At 37.3% G+C, this 17678-nt stretch overlaps 3 protein-coding genes across 6 annotated transcripts in view; all 3 read left to right on the plus strand.

Moving 5' to 3' along the window:
- The window catches only part of pacrg (PARK2 co-regulated), a gene marked incomplete at both ends in the record, with an annotated part of 159981 nt that extends 159673 nt beyond the window's left edge, over positions 1–308 (plus strand). Inside the window, one exon of the mRNA XM_079832899.1 lies at positions 148–308. Coding sequence (XP_079689025.1) covers positions 148–308 — 161 coding nt within the window. The remainder of the gene's footprint in view (positions 1–147) is intronic.
- The window catches only part of LOC307136650 (procathepsin L-like), a 1021532-nt gene that overhangs the window by 281870 nt on the left and 721984 nt on the right, over positions 1–17678 (plus strand). The gene's annotated exons all lie outside the window — the stretch shown is intronic.
- The window catches only part of qkia (QKI, KH domain containing, RNA binding a), a 78312-nt gene continuing 77067 nt past the window's right edge, over positions 16434–17678 (plus strand). For 3 of the 4 annotated variants that reach the window (XM_079833861.1, XM_079833860.1, XM_079833862.1), the window contains exon 1: positions 16499–16925. In XM_079833861.1, the coding sequence (XP_079689987.1) occupies positions 16781–16925 (145 nt within the window). In that variant the 5' untranslated portion in view covers positions 16499–16780. Of the gene's footprint in view, positions 16926–17678 lie in introns of all 4 variants that reach the window. The other variant, XM_079833859.1, reaches the window with a different exon arrangement.

Here is a 17678-nt window from a genome sequence, read left to right on the forward strand (position 1 = left end):
GGATAGAATATACAGTTTGTACATCCCCAAGTAAGTCCCCATAAAACACGAAAACACAATGTGTGTGTCTTATACACTGTATTAGGGCTTTTAAACCTTTGAACATCACAAAGTATGTTAATTTCATGCAATGTGTGTTATGTGCAGGAAACTTAGGTGACGGTATTGACTACAGCCAGCAGAAGAGGGAGAACATTGGAGACCTGATCCAGGAGACGCTTGAGATGTTTGAACGCTACGGGGGCGAGGATGCCTTCATCAACATCAAATACATGGTGCCTACCTACGAGTCCTGCCTTCTCAACTAAAAAGAGCGGAGAACTCACTCACAAACACACACACACATTCTTATTCAAACATGTAAACACACCCACCTTATGTTACATTACTAATTTCTGACTTTATTAAAGTCATAATGCAGATGTTATGAGTCTGTGCACCATGGCTGTCTGTATCGGAGAAGACACTCACTCACACACACAGCTTCCTGTGAAGATATACAGACACAAGGAGCTCATGGGTCAATAAAACTCTCTGTGGCAACTAACATGCATTTAATTTTCATTCTGTAGGGAATTATACAAAGAGAAATTTAGAAAATGCACGCACATGAGATTTAAGCAATTTAGAGCGTGGCATGGTTGTTAGTACCGGACGGGCGAGTATTTCACAATCTGCTCAGTTACTGGGATTTTCACGCACAACCATTTCTAGGGTTTACAAAGAATGGTGTGAAAAGGGAAAAACATCCAGTATGCGGCAGTCCTGTGGGCGAAAATGCCTTGTTGATGCTAGAGGTCAGAGGAGAATGGGCCAACTGATTCAAGCTGATAGAAGAGCAACTTTGACTGAAATAACCACTCGTTACAACCGAGGTATCCAGCAAAGAATTTACACAACACGCACAACCTTGAGGCAGATGGGCTACAACAGCAGAAGACCCCACCGGGTACCACCCATCTCCACTACAAATAGGAAAAAGAGGCTACAATTTACACAAGCTCACCAAAATTGGACGATTGAAGACTGGAAAAATGTTGCCTGGTCTGATGAGTCTCGGTTTCTGTTGAGACATTCAGATGGTAGAGTCAGAATTTGGCGTAAACAGAATGAGAACATGGATCCATCATGCCTTGTTACCACTGTGCAGGCTGGTGGTGGTGGTATAATGGTGTGGGGGATGTTTTCTTGGCACACTTTAGGCCCCTTAGTGCCAATTGGGCATCGTTTAAATGCCACGGCCTACCTGAGCATTGTTTCTGACCATGTCCATCCCTTTATGACCACCATGTACCCATCATCTGATGGCTACTTCCAGCAGGATAATGCACCATGTCACAAAGCTCGAAACATTTCAAATTGGTTTCTTGAACATGACAATGAGTTCACCGTACTAAAATGGCCCCCACAGTCACCAGATCTCAACCCAATAGAGCATCTTTGGGATGTGGTGGAACGGGAGCTTCGTGCCCTGGATGTGCATCCCACAAATCTCCATCAACTGCAAGATGCTATCCTATCAATATGGGCCAACATTTCTAAAGAATGCTTTCAGCACCTTGTTGAATCAATGCCACATAGAATTAAGGCAGTTCTGAAGGCGAAAGGGGGTCAAACACAGTATTAGTATGGTGTTCCTAATAATCCTTTTGGTGAGTGTAGATCAGTCTTGGAGAATTAATAACAGCATGAGAAATATTTATAACGATATACAGACGTGCTCAAATTTGTTGGTACCCCTCCACAAAAAACAATGCACAATTTTCTCTGAAATAACTTGAAACTGACAAAAGTAATTGGCATCCACCATTGTTTATTCCATATTTAATAGAAGTCAGACTTTGGTTTTGCTTTTTTTATTCAACATAATATTGTAAATGAAAATGGGATGGACAAAAATGATGGGACCCCTAACCTAATATTTTGTTAGAACCTTTAGAGGCAATCACTGCAATCAAACGTATTCTGTAGCTCTCAATGAGACTTCTGAACCAGAGTAGTTTGGCCCACTCTTCCTTGAGCACTCCTTCCTGGGTGCCTTCTAGGGATGCACAGAAATTAAAATTCTTGCCCGAAGCCGAATAATAAAAAAAAACACTTGGCCGAAGGCCGAAGCCGAATACCGAACACGTTTTTTCTATTTTTTTACATTTATTTTGCCAATTTTTTCACCATTGCATAAATTAGCTTTTTTACTATTTTGTCTTGCTTTTAAAATAAATTACAATTTTTTTTTTTTGTACAAAACTACAATTTAAAAATGTTTATTTAACACTGAACATTTTAGCATTCCAGCAGATATTATACAAACAAAGCACAATAAAAAAAAAGTAAAAAAAAAAATTTTTTATTTGGCCATCTTATCTTAGGCCTATTATGCTTACAGGTATCATAATCAAATCATAATCAAATTTTGTTTGTTTGTTTGTTCATTAGAGGTTTTGTAAGCCTGTAAATCAGCACTGAATAAAAACTCTGAGTCTGAGTGGTCTGACTAACTTTAAACACATTGGCCATTGCGTACAAGAGATAAACAACACAGCTGCAGAAACAGGTTGTAAATGGATACATTTGACGTTCTACTGACACAAATATGCACTGGAGCATTTGCCGATATATTAAATCGGGTGCTCTTGCTTGCATTTGAGGGTGCTTAGACAATTCAGCAGAACAGTGTCTGCAAACGGCCATTTCTGCGTCTTTCTCGGACACTTTAAAGCCTTCTTTAAGCCTTGTTTATACTCGACGCGTCCGCACGAGCACGCAGCAAAAGTGACGTCATCGCAGAGTGCAAAGCGCATGAGGCGCGCGCTGTGGAGCCAGATGAAAGTATAAACAAGGCTTAATGCTTCCACACTTCCGACATGTGCTGCATTTAGAAGCGTGCGCGTCTGTCTCACACGTGCTGGTTCCTATATTTGATCACATCATCTAAAACTAAAAATTTATTCGGTCTTTTCACTTATTAATTTCAGTTGCCGAACATTCGGTGCATCCCTAGTGCCTTCTCCAGACTGCAAGTTTCAGCTCTGTCCATAGATGTTCGATAGGATTCAGATCAGGACTCCTAGAAGGCCACTTCAGAATAGCCCAATGTTTTGTTCTTATCATTAGTTTAGTTCTTATGCACAGGGAGGTTGCATGCTACAGTTCCACGGACCTTAAACTATTTAATAATATTTGCAACTGTTGTCACAGGAACATCAAGCTGCTTGGCGATGGTCTTGTAGCCTTTACCTTTACCTTTACCATGCTTGTCTATAATTTTCTTTCTGAGCTCCTCACACTACTCTTTCCTTTGCTTTCTCTGGTCCATGTTCAGTGTGGTGTACACAATGATACTTTTCTCAATTTAAATAGACTGAATGACTGATTACAAGATTGGAAACATGCGTGATACTAATTAAAGAAACTAATTAGTTTGAAATATTACTATAATCCAATTATTTATTATATTTTCTAAGAGGTACCAACAAATGTCCAGGCCATTTTAGAATATCTTTGTAGAATAAGCAATAATTCATCTCTTTTCACAGCTTCTTTGCTTTATTCTACACTGTAAAAAAAAATCTGGTCTCCAATTGAAAATGTTCTAGTGACTGATCACATCTACATTTTTCAGTTGGTCAAATTGAATTTCTGTGAATTGATGCAATTTAATTCATGGGAATTCAATTTGGCCAACTAAAAAAATTAGATGTGATCAGTCACTAAAAAATGTTGTGCCTGACTGGTTTTCGCACCCCCCACACCTGTGAGGTGAATGGATCATCTCGGCAAAGGAGAAGTGCTCACTAACACAGATTTAGACAGATGTGTGAACAATATTTGAGAGAAATAGAAAAAGTCTTAGATCTTTGAGTTCAGCTCATGAAAAATGGGGGCAAAAACAAAAGTGTTGCATGTAATTTTGTTCAGTATATGCACACGAAATAAAATATTACATCATATGTTATATTATTATATTAAAATTGCACTGCATTGTGTCCAAAAGCTAATAGCTAATGTAGCTCTGTTTCCTGATATAATGGACATTTCCTTGTGTTTTCTTCCAATTTTCTCAATGGTTTCTCCCCCTCTGGCTGTTCACTCACCTTCCAACACTCACGACCTGAAATCTCTCTTCTTATTTGTTTTTGTTTTGTTTCTTTTTTTATCTACCAATTTATTCCTACCTATTGTAATTGGGAATACATTTGCCCCATAATAACTACAGTGCATATTTCCTCTTTGGCTGAAGTTAACTTTCATCTTTCAGCAAATCAGCCAATCATCACTTAATTAATATTCATAAACCATGGTTTATGCGTTGAGCCGCTGCACAGAAAGTAAACCTACAAGAAGAAAAATCTCTTTAGATAAAAATATGCATTTTTATATTCATAGCCAGCAACACTTTAGGTCTAATTAATAAGCCTTATTGGCAAACACACTAGTGACTGACATTAATGGGAAGTTTAGTTATCATGCTTTCAACTGGTATCTCATATGAGTGTATCCGTGGCAACTAGGCAATTTAAAAGGTTTGAGCTTTTTAATATGCCCTCCCACTTATAACTTCCACTAACAGATCATTTCAACACCCCAGCTTCGGGCTTTCTTTATCTCCGTCTCTTCAGGTCAGCTCTTTGTTGGGTATTTATATTTTTATATTTGAATGTTTTAAAATCTTTGCACTGTTGTTTTTTTACTTTATCTTCTTTTAGTGTGTGTGTGTGTGCAGAGATATTCAAGTGATTTTAGACTTTGCCAAAATGATCCAAAAAAGCTATCAGTTTTAGCTATGAATTTGATGATTCCCAAGCAAAACACACACACACACACACACATGCACACATATATCTACATTCAGACGAAGAGCACACTGGAACCTGAAGGGACATAGAGAGTGCATCGAATAACACATGACAGATAGCAAGTATTCAAATAGCAACATTATGTGCTTTTAAAAGCCATGAACCTGAGCTGAATGAAACAGAATGAAACGCTCATTTATCAGAATGTATACGCTCACACACACACATTCGGGGGCTTTCCTCGTGCTTAACAGCCTCTATTTTTTCTTACCTGTGAAATCAGACGCCTCAAGTGTGTGTTGGTTTATTTTTTTCACCGAATAGTGATTTTGTAGCATATAAAGTCTTCACACTTTATGCTTTTACAATCAGATTAAGCTGTGGAATTATGGACAGCAGGGCCCCATAATCACCACATACTTTCTGACTCTAATGTATCATACCGCCATATGAACGTACCATAACAGGAAGGATGTGCTGTGTTTTGCCAGAGTATTTCCTTTAGCAAATACAAGGACAAAAACCGCTGGTATGTATTTTTAAATGTGAGCCCCATAAGCTGATGTGTACAGTGTGCTGAGATTTCTGGAACATTTGAACACAGTTTAATCTAGATTTGATCACACCGCCTGTAAATTACAGCTCTGAACAGACACAAGAGGGAATTGAGGTGGGATTTGCCCTCAAATCAGTTTTGCTGCAACAATCGGGGTCAATAAAGAGACCTGGAGTCCCAGCTTGAGTCCTTAGCTGTGATGGTTCTGCGGAACACAAAAGAATATATTTTGAAGTGCGTCATATGTTTTTGAACATACTGTGAAAGTAAACGGGGTCCAAAACAGCTTTCATTGAATGGACAAAATACACTGTGACTTTTTTGTTTCACAGAAAAAAAGAAAGTCATACAGGGTTTGGAATGGCGTGAGGGTGAATAAATGTTGACAGAATTTTTGGGTGAACTATTCCTTTATGTCTGCTCTTGTTTGCCTGATTTGGCTCCGTTCGAATTGCATTTTAATTCAGTGGATTGAATAAAATCCAGACATGTACGGTATAACACAGGGATGGAGACATTGATGTGAGAGCAGAGGGAAGGAAAAACATTAGACTGTAAGAATGCCAGATTGTTAGGAGCAACAGTGCAGAGGGGAGGGAGGAAAACGAAGGGAGCAGCAGCAATAAATAGCCCTGTGGGACCTATTCTTCTTGTTCAGCGCATCTGCCAGGGGCAGCACGAAACCCAACGCCAGCCAGTGAGCATGTGCAAAGCCCTGAGCTCAATGGAGATTTATTTCAGAGTGACTTCATGCTTCAGGTGTCATCCGCACCGCTCCAGACCGACAGGAGCGCTGATGTTTTTTCCAAAATGTCACTTAAAGTGCCCCTATTATGGTTTTTCGAATATTCCATTTCATGCAGTTGAAATGCAATTGCTTTGTGAATGTACGTGTTCTACAAAGTTGTACGGTCAAAGGTGCACAATAAAAAAAGTTAAGCTCCCAAAAGAAAGAAGCGACTCTGAACCCCCAAAACGAGTCGTCTGTAATTCGAATCCCACTGTGTGATGTTTCAACCCGTTCTCACTCCCAAGGCGTCAAAATCTGAAGCATGGTCAAGTGCTTTCCGCGTCACAATAAAGACGCTAAAGGCACCCCTAGGCGTCACTATATCGACGTGCTGAGTGCTCCATTGATTTCAATGAGAAACCTTTGGCGTCATACACAGACGCGTTGGGCATGGGAACGCTATCGTCATGATGATCATATATTGGGATCATATGTTAGAGTGTGATTCTCAATTTAATCAGCCAGCATAATTTTATTAACGCTATCTAGACACGTTTTAACATGTAACCCAACCCAACCCCATCCCATCCCTAAACCTACCCATTTGTGTGGTATATAAAACACAGATATAACAGGCAGATATGACTGCAGGCACAATTTATTCAAAAAGTACAAATATTCCAAGTGTTTAGAGGCCAAGCGATTGATTTGTGTGAAGGAAATCCCCAAAAGCGATCAGCGTCTCCATCCGCAGAAGATCATGAACAAATTCAATTTCAAATATTGCCGCCCTTTACGTCATGTTTTCATAGTGAAATGTCATTGGCTCTCGTATGTCACGTGACCAATTGTGTCATGCTAAAGAGGCGTGTGTATTATTTGAATGAGATATGAATGAGTGTGTTCACGGAGCGGCGGGATCATCATCTCAGCGATTAAAGCATTAAGATCATCTCTGTTCTTTACATAAAGACATCGTGTGGCTTCAGAAGACTTGGAATGCAACATGCGTTAATACTTTTATACTGTTTTTGTTCAGTTTTTGCAATAAATACCTGTGACTCTACCTGTATTTGCCTGTTACGTGTTTTATATTGTTTAGAAGTGGGTAGGTTTAGGGTTAGCTGCTCCAAAATATAAAAGTAACCTTTAAATATTAATAAAATGTTAATAAAATCATGTCAGCTTTTACAAATGCAAAGAATAAAATGCGTCTTGATCTGACACATTGGGTAAACAACTGAAATCAATGGAGCACTCAGCGCGTCGATATAGTGACGACTAGGGGTGCCTTCAGCGTCTTCGATGTGACGCGGAAAGCACTTGACCATGTTTCGGATTTTGACGCCTTGGGAGTGAGAATGGGTTGGATGTTTCTACATCACTAGAAAACTAATTTGCATAATGCCCGCCTATGGCCCTCAAACATAATTTTACTGACAACTGCTTCTCAAATCTCAGAGTTCAACTGAGATTCGCAAAACGCTTGCTCTTGAAAGATGGGTCAGTATCCAGTTTGCTCCTCAGAATCACAACCTGTAAGTATGAATAATTATTGATGTATATATTTTCTACCGGGTGTTCAAAATACGTAGTTTTGTGTTTTATATACTATAACTATTTGTTATTTCTGTCTTGCTGAAATAGTTCTGCTAAGCGGCTGTGGGCCACTATTACCTAAAACTGCATTGCAAAAAATGCTTTTCTTATTTAGTATTTTTGTCTCGTTTCTAGTCTAAATATCTAAAAATTCTTAAAGGGTTAGTTCACCCAAAAATGAAAATGATGTCATTAATTACTTACCCTCATGTCGTTCGACACCCGTAAGACCTCCGTTCAGCTTCAGAACACAAATGAAGATATTTTAGTTGAAATCCGATGGCTCAGAAAGGCCTCCATTGGCACAATGCACGGTTCACTCTCAAGACCCATAAAAGGTACTAAAGACGTCGTTACAAAGTCCATCTCACTACAGTGGTTCTACAATAACTTTATGAAGCAACGAGAATAGTTTTTGTGCGCAAAAAAAAACTAAATAACGACTTATATAGTGATGACCGATTTCAAAACAATGCATCATGAAGCTTCGAAGCGTTATGAATCAGTGAGTCGAATCTTGATTCGAATTGCGTGTCAAACCGCCAAACTGCTGAAATCACGTGATTCATGTTTTCTTGTTTTCTGAGACAGAGTTTTTGATTGAAACAAGTACAATTATCTGTCCATGGGATAGGAAAAATAAGCTTGTTTCAAGATTAAAAAGACAAGATTTCAAACCGAAACAAGCTTATTTTTCTTATCCCATGGACAGATAATTGTACTTGTTTCAAGCAAAAACTCACTTCATTTGGGTTTTTTTTTTCTCAGAAAACAAGAAAAATTATGTAATTTTACTTATGAGAAGAAAAATGTGTAAATGCATCTTGATTTAAGAATTTTTAGATATTTTGAATAGAAACGAGACAAAAATACTAAATAAGAAAAGCATTTTTGCAGCGTGTCTATTAATGCAGATTGTCTGTCGTTCTTATAAAGATAAAGGATTTGTTTTACAAACATTTATATTACCTCAGTCATTCATGTTAGTGCTGAGCCATGCTGGACTTTTACTGTCTTTTCAGTGTGTGAATTTCAGTTATGGTAATGGATACAGGGTTTCTGCAGGTTTCACCAAGTCAAATTTAAGACTTTTTAAGACCTTTTTAAGACCATTAATAATTCAATTTAACACCTATTTAAAGGAAATGCATTCACAAAATTACTTGCCAATTAAATTAATTTATTCAAATTGAGCAAATCGATAAACTCTTATTGATAAACTTGCACTTCCCCATAGCTTAATCCCACCAGGATTTCACAATATTTTTTTGTGATTTTTGAGATCAAAATGACTGAATTTGTGGTGGTAATTAACAGAAATTTGAATTTCCAGAAAGCACCTCATAATCTCGCTCACCACAGACGATTTTTTTCTCGTGCACTGGTTCGCTAGCTGAACAGCCAATCAGAATGATCAGATGGCCGACTGACCGACAAGCGCTGACGCCGAATCAACATGTCGAAACGTCAGCCGACAGTGCTGAACACACAGAGAAAACTTAGTTGGCCGACGCACGAAAACTGCCCGACGGCCGACCATCGGCTTGGTGTGTTCCAGGCTGTAGACCAATCACAACAGACTGGGCCAGAAGCAGAATAGCTTGCAGAAAGGAGAGATTTAGAGAGATTTTTGTTTGAGAGTCATTGAAAAATGTGATGTGCAATGTATATTATGAGAAAGTGATTTTTTTTTTTACCTTTGATGCATGTAAACCTGTTGTAGGAGACCTCCAAAACAAAATTAGGAACCTTTAAAATAGCATAGTTGGGGCTAAATGTTATTGATTTGGACTCACAGGCCTCAGAGCTGTATTAAAGAATGTCAAAAAGTGTGTGTGTGTATATATATATATATATATATATATATACAACCACCTGGATCCATTCTGGTAGGCCTACATAATTTTCACAATCCAATCAATTTGCTGTGGACTAAAGCAAGTTTTCTCAAGATGTAAAATCCTGTTTTACTCAGACATACATCGGATTATTGCAGTAAAATGGGTTGCGTATGCCGTTTTGACTTGATGTCAGTGCATTTAATCAATTCTAAAATTCTGTAACATCTTGTCTTTCCTGAGCTGTTTCGTTGAGCAGTCTTTTCTAATATCGGACTCTTTGAAAACTGTGTCTCTTTAAAGTAGTGCTGGTGTGATAGCGTGTGAGCGCGTGGTGTGTTTTGAAGAAGGCTCACAGGAGGCCGATGGTTTTACGGCAGGAGGCTGGAGAGATCTTCCTCTCTCTCGTGCTCCAGATCGGTGGGGTTCTGCTGTCTGATCCTCACTCCTCCTCTTTCTCAGCCAGATGCTCTTATCAGACTCAAACACATCTGCTGTTGCTCTGCACACACACAAATGCCCGTACAACCACCGTCCTTATCCTTTGGACCACCATGAGAACCAATCACACACAAATAAACATACACATTCGCCTGGAAAGCTAAAAAGTATTTGAAAAAACTTCATGTACAGCAGTTCTACGAAGTCCTCTGAATTGAATTCCATTTTATTGCTTAAATGAATCCCTTCCTTAAACTCAAATTATAATTCTGCATCAAAATAAATGTTGCGGTCTTATTTTCTCATTAAAAGAATGAATTATTATAATTCCTTATAATAAAATTTAAAGAGACGCAAAAGCCTCTAAAAGCCACTTCGGTCAAAAAGGAGATAACGATACTGAGTGAATGCTCTTCGCATATAGTATACGTTCATAAAATACTTTCACTTCAAACCCACTAGATCCCAGCCTCAGCCCATTCAGAAGTACCGGTAGAAACCTATACATAGAAGCCTGACAAAATGCTTATTTTAAAGAATAACGTCAGACGGACTTTTGCATCTGAAGTCTTCAAACACTAAAACGTTCAAAATAATTAATTGATTTGAGTAGAGCCAACTCAAATTAAACAAGTTAGTTCAAAATTAACTCTTATGAGTAGAACTTTCTTTTTCTTTTGAGCTGACAAAACGGACACATTTAAAGTAGGGCTGTCAAAAGATTAATCGCGATTAATCGCATCCAAAATAAAAGTTTGTGTTTACATAATATATGTGTGTGTACTCTGTTAATTATTATTTATATATAAATACACACACAAGCATGTATATATTTAAGAAAAAAATATAATTTTTTATATATAAAACATTTATATTTATATTTATTATAGATTATGTATATACAGTATATACATGCAAATATTTCTTAAATATATACATGAATGTGTGTGTATTTATATATAAATAATAATTAACAGAGTACACACACATATATTATGTAAACACAAACTTTTATTTTGGATGCGATTAATCGCGATTAATCTTTTGACAGCCCTAATTTAAAGTCATCTGAACTGTTTCATTGTTTTGAGTTGCATGAACTTGTATCTTTTAATTAAGACAAACTTAAATTGGTAACACTTTACAATACATTTCATAACATTAGTTAACTACATTAGTTAACATGAACTAATAATGAACTGCACTTTTAAAGCATTTATTTATCGTTGTTAAGGTTAATTTCGACATTTACTAAACCATTATTAAAATCTTGTTGACATTAGTTAATGCACTGTGAACTAACATGAACAAACCACGAAAAGCTGTATTTTTATGAACTAACGTTAACAAAGATGAACTAATGCTGAACAGAGAGGTTGTTCATGGTTAGTTCATATTAAAGGGTTAGTTCACCCAAAAATGAAAATTCTGTCATTAATTACTTACCCTCATGTCGTTGGACACCCGTAAGACCTCCGTTCATCTTCGGAACACAAATGAAGATATTTTAGTTGAAATCTGATGGCTCTGAAAGGCCTCCATTGGCAATGCACGGTTCACTCTCAAGACCCTTAAAAGTTACTAAAGACGTCGTTACAAAGTCCATCTCACTACAGTGGTTCTAAAATAACTTTATGAATCGGCGAGAATAGTTTTTGTGCGCAAAAAAACCCTAAATAACGACTTATATAGTGATGACCGATTTCAAAACACGGCCTCATGAAGCTTCGAAGCGTTATGAATCAGTGAGTCGAATCATGATTCGGATCGCGTGACAAACTGCTGATTCGGTATCCGTTAACCAATACAACCTTATTGTAAAGTGTTACCACTTAAATTGAACTCATTCAGCAAGTGCTATGCTATGCTATGCTAATGCTACCACATCATTGTTTAACCAATTAGCAAGGTTGCATTTATTAAATTAGCTGGTCAAGTTCCAACTACTAATAAATTTAAGGTTACATAATTTTTTAAGTTAAATGTAGGAATTAGCTTACTCAAATATTTCAAGTTCAGAGCAATTGAAATGTATGATAACAAGAAAAAAATCTGCAAGCTCTTCTCACTTAAACTTTAAATTTCTTAAATTTGGCAACTAACCCAAACACATAAGAAAACATAACTATTTCACGAGGTTGTAATACATTTTTTCAAAAATGTATGATTTTTTGGATTTAAAAAAGTATAGGCGGTCCATCCCTAACCTAAACCACTGCATTATGAAGTAAGAATGTTGGCTACCAATTCATTTAAACATTATTTATGAATTACTATGACCTTTGTAAAACAAAACAAAAATGTACCCTGAAGTTTGAAAAAAATTAAATAATGATTTACTTTTACTTGACGTTTACGCCACATGGCATTTTTTATTACTCATTAAATTGAAACTTTTCTTGAAAATGGTATAAAATTATTTTCTAAACTTAATAAAACCAACATGAATACAAAGAGTACATTTCTAAGAACTTGTGTCTTATTCATTCTTATATGTCATTGACTCAAGTGTGTCTTGGAGAAATTGTGTGTGGGCGTGTGTGGCGTAAAGGCCGTGGTCCATGTGTGAGTGATGAAGGACGGTGTGTTTGCTGTAATCTTCACTGCAGACCCCTGGGGATCCGTAGAGCCATGAATGACGTGGCGGCCCGCGGTGAGATTATACAGCACTGTGCCAGTATGGGTGGAGAGAACAGGATCCATCAGTGCTGTCGGCGTCCAACATCTGACCACATACTACACAGCAAGAGAAAGCTATTTCTTGTTTTCTTTTACCTTATATACGTGCTTTTACTCTCACTTCCATAAATACTCAATGACACTCTCCCTTGCCATTTCCAGTGACAATGTGCTACTCTTCACTTCACCTCAACAGTGTGTGATTTCTCTCTCTTTAGATATCACATTCACAATTGACCCAGATTTCACTCTCTGGTGTTCCTGCACCCACACGTAATCTCTCTTGTTTTATGCTTTTGTGTTGTTTATTTTCATACCCAAAGCATTCGAGCTTTCTTCAGACAAAATAGCACAAGAGAGTGTGTGCTTTGAGGGAGCTCGCGTTATATTCCAGACACAGTCATGCCACCTACTGCTTTTCTAATCAGCCGGCGGCGCTGGCCACGGGATCATGACAGATGCCCCCTCTGAAGCCCCTCTCCCTCCCGTCTGTCTGCTCCCTGCTGCTTCACAACCACCTGATTTCAGATTCAGTTTTTATCTAAAGTGGCACTAATTGGATTAATTGTAGAATGAAACCCCGTGTTATTAACAGAGGAGGAAAATACCGGATTTAGGTGGGGATTATTATCTCACATTACAAAACACACACACGTGCAAACACACACTAGCACCATGCAGACATGTGTGGCCTGTCTTAGACATGGTGCCTAGTAAAATGAAAATGTACGTGACGGTGTTGATAAGAGAAAAGGATTCTTATCTGAGACAGATAAATGCTAAATCTGTTGTGCTGCCTTAAGAAATTGGTGATTTTATAATATAATAAGAAGGTGACTGAGCTGAAAAATGTGATTAAATAAAGGATGGACGATGGGTCAAGTGAATAGGAGGGTGAACAGTGAATCATATGGCACTGATTCTTGAGAGAAGGGACAAAACATGTCCCAAACACAAAAGCCCCATTGATGTTAAAAAGTAAGAATGTAGAAATGTGTATACTCAGGACATTTATTGCTTATTCTTTTAAATAATTTCTATTTTCAAAGCACGCTCAATATGGAGACACATGTAATGCAAAGTGTTTAAAAATGCAACAAATTAAAAGGCACAAATCTTTAAGATATCAATTGTTCCACTGTACAACACATGGTTGTTCCAAATGTAAAGTGCAGTACAAATAAAATGTATTATTTTTTATTATTATTAAGGTGGAAAAACAGTTTCAGTTTTGTCAATTCCGTCAGGTTTTATGAATGATGGTTGACAAATGCTCTGTATAATGTGATTTAATAGGTTTTTTGCATATGGGGAATCATTCTAATGCTGTTTCATGATTCTATTTACATATACTGTATATTTGGCCTCAGCTCAACCTTTGTCAACACCGTCAATATTTGGGTCAATGACATGACATGTATTTTTTGTATCCAAATTCATTATTTTCCTAAAAAAATAAATAATAATAAATACATGTCACATATCAAATTGATCTACAATATTTCCTTTATAAGATACTCTTTAAATTTTTTTGAAATTCAATTGACTTTTTGAGCTGTGGTGTTTCAAAGACCTAAAATGTCCGGTGGTGCGACCAGCAAATTTACATTTAAAAGTATCAATTCCCACAAAAATTTGCTAAATGAAGCAAGAAATATGAATGTAAACCATTATATAATGTATACAAATAATAAATAAAAAAAACATAAAAACTCCTTATGGAAAATTGTGTTCTGAACACATAGAAAAGTGTCCGTTTAAATGAATTGGACTAAAAGGGCAATACATAGAAAAGGAAAGGGAATTTCCCATGTGATATGCATTTTACAATGATTCATATGTATATTGTATATTATTTTAAATGAATATACGGTCGCACCACCTGACATTTTCTGTGTGGTAAAATCAGAAATCTTGTTTAATAATTAATGAATGCTGTCTTAAAAGCTGTGAAAACCAATATGAATCAACACCATAAATGTTTTGGACATAAAAATGCATTTTAAAACTCTTTTGCTTAAAATTATTATTTTTATATCTTTAAAACATTTTTATTTTTCTTATTTGTCATTGACCCGTTTGTCAACTCCATCAGTATTTGTCAACTCCGTTAGTATTTTACACATTCTTTTTTCAATTTATTGTGTAAAAATTTTAAAACATCAATGGAACTACATGATATTGTGTCTTAATTACCTAAGAATGTTGGTGATATATGTTTAATATTAAAAGGAGGCAGGAGAATTAAGGAATTTAGAATCTGGGTTGTTCATAATAGTGTGAAAACAAACAAAAAATAAACAGAGAATGTATTTTATGATTTAGATCCTTTACTGAACACCAGTATTTACATAACTGAAGATTTTATATTGTTTTTGGATAGATTAAATTAAATTAGCATGCTTCTTAGTGTGTCTGACGGAGTTGACACATTAAGTTATGGACTGAATAAATATATTTTTTTAGCAAAAATATTTAGAAAAAAAAAACTGTTCCCTTACATGGTTCATTATCTGAGACCTTTGTCTACAAAAATACCAAATTTTAATAATGTAGTGTTAGTTTTTATTTTATTTTTTAACATTTTAAAACATGTTTTGTCCCTTATCTCAAGAATCAGTGATGGATATATTTGTTTGTGACAACAAATGAGGAGGTCTATAACACGGATCATTCCCATTCATTTCAAAATGCATCCTGCATTCAGCTATTTTATGCTTATGTGAATCTAGTTCTGGATAGTATTTGGAGCCAATCTCTCTGGAACCACAGGAAAATGTCAACATACGTCCTTTTCTGATAGTAGGGCCTAAATATCTGATATTATTGGCTGCTGTGTTGTCACTGGGTAAAGGAATGTGTCCTGTTATCTTCCGTGTAGGATAACGGAAGATCTGGAGAAGGTCAGCTAGCACGAAGTCCCATCCTGATATAGCGTCTGCCGTCTGTTCACATGTCTCACTTACTGATGAATGTCAAACTGTGATCGGATATCCCGTTTTTCTTTCATTGTGAAATGCTTTATATATGTTCAAGAAGATTGGTCAAAAGAACCAAGTGCTGAAGGTTAATTTCCATACCATGACCTACTGGATTGATCTACTTAGCAAACAAAACACCATAAAACAGTAATAAAATGAAATCCACAACTAGTGAGAAAAAATGTGAACATTTGTGCCATCATTCACTGATTATATTTAGATTTGTCTTAAAATTATGTAGGGTTGGAATAGCATGAGGGTGAGTAAACAATGATAATTTTTCATTTTTGGGAAAACATAATAGGCCTATATGTGGTAGCCTATATATTTTTTTAATAACTTGTGTTTATGTGTTCTTTAGTGTATTTCTTCCTGTTTTCATAAGGACCATTTATATATTGCATAACACCAAAGAGACATTGATATTTAAACATTTTACTTATTTTAAGGCCAGAAGCATACTTTACGCGTTCGTTTATGTAGGCTGCGTGGAGTAGGCTACGTCCCTGGCTTAAACACAGAGCAACGCATTACATGGCACAACTCTCTGTGCAAATCAAAAATTAAAAACACACATAAAACGATATAATTATAAAAGCAAAACATCATGTAATGCCAAGCCCAATCAAAAAACAAAAGCCAAACACTTGTTGACAAGTTGTCACAACGTTTCATAATATATCATCCCCGACGCTGACTCCTGGCGTTCAAGGGCCGGCGTGCTATTGGCTCTGATCTCTGTCCATCATCTCACGCACTGATTCGTGTGGTTAAAGCACTAGTCCCGCCTCTCCAAAACTGTGCGCTGATTAGCCACTCCGCGCGTCCGCGTCGCGCACGCAGCCAATGAGCGTGAGTCGGGCGCTCTCGGAGGTTCCTCAGCGAACGCGCACTGGTGGCAGTCCGGAGCGGTAGCGGTAGCTCAGTACAGCGAAGAGAACCCAACGAGTCCACATCGCGCGACTCTATCGAAGGGAGAGAAAGAGAAAGAAAGAAAGAGACTGCACCTTAAAAGCAGACATTATATTTGGAGAGGGTCGCCACAGCCTGGAGGGGGAACGAGGGGTTTGATCAGCACCGTTATTTTTTTTTCTTTTGTGTTTTCTTTTTTTTTTTTTCTTTTTCTCTGGGGGAAGGATTGTGAGCGTTTGTGTGCAAAGATGATGGTCGGGGAGATTGAGGTGAAGGAGAGGCCGAGGCCGAGTCCCGACTATCTCATGCAGTTATTAAACGAGAAGAAGCTCATGACGAGTTTACCGAACCTGTGCGGCATCTTCACACACCTGGAGAGACTCTTGGACGAAGGTACTTGTGTGTGTGTGTGTGTGTGTGTGTGTGTGTGTGTGTGTGTGTGTGTGAGAGAGAGAGAACTTGAACCATGTGTGTGTGTGTGTGTGTGTGTGTATGAGGTGTTTCACAACTTCCCAAACTATTTGTCTTCAGCGAAAGAGACTCAAAACACTGGTTATGGTTTCGGTTTTTGTTATGTAGACTTGCCTTGTGTCTAATTGTAAGGGTTTAAAACAGTTTTTGGCCGTTTTTAACAGCTAAAATGTGAAAAGTAAGTTAGCCCCCCCTTCATTTCGTGTGCGGGTCGCTAGTGCTGTTAGCAGTCTGCTAAATCAACAACTTCTACACGTCGTCATATTCGCTAACTTTCACTTTATTATCTTTTTAAGACCTTCAAGAGTTTATTCAACTTCTAAGTGTTTGTCTCGTGTTGTAAATAACATATCAGCAGGCGTTTAAACGGTTCTTAACTTATTTTAGGGTGTAAGGGAGGTTAGCCGAAGTTGGTAGCTCCACACAAGAAACATAACGTTTATTCTTTCGAATTTCGTTTATATGTTTATTCACTCGTGTAAACTAAAATATTCATATCTGGACCGAACACAAAGGATTTAATCAGAACAATTAGCAGTTTGTTTGCAGATTAAGATTTTCCCCTCGAGGCGTTCAGTTGAGTTTTGCATGAATGCGCCCTATGGAGAGAGTGAGAGAGGCACTGTGCAAGCATGCCTAAATGCCTAGACACATCTGTGTCAATAGCACCGCATA

Source organism: Gobio gobio, assembly GCF_949357685.1.
Source record: "Gobio gobio genome assembly, chromosome: 13".
In the NCBI taxonomy this organism is placed as follows: Eukaryota; Metazoa; Chordata; class Actinopteri; order Cypriniformes; family Gobionidae; genus Gobio; species Gobio gobio.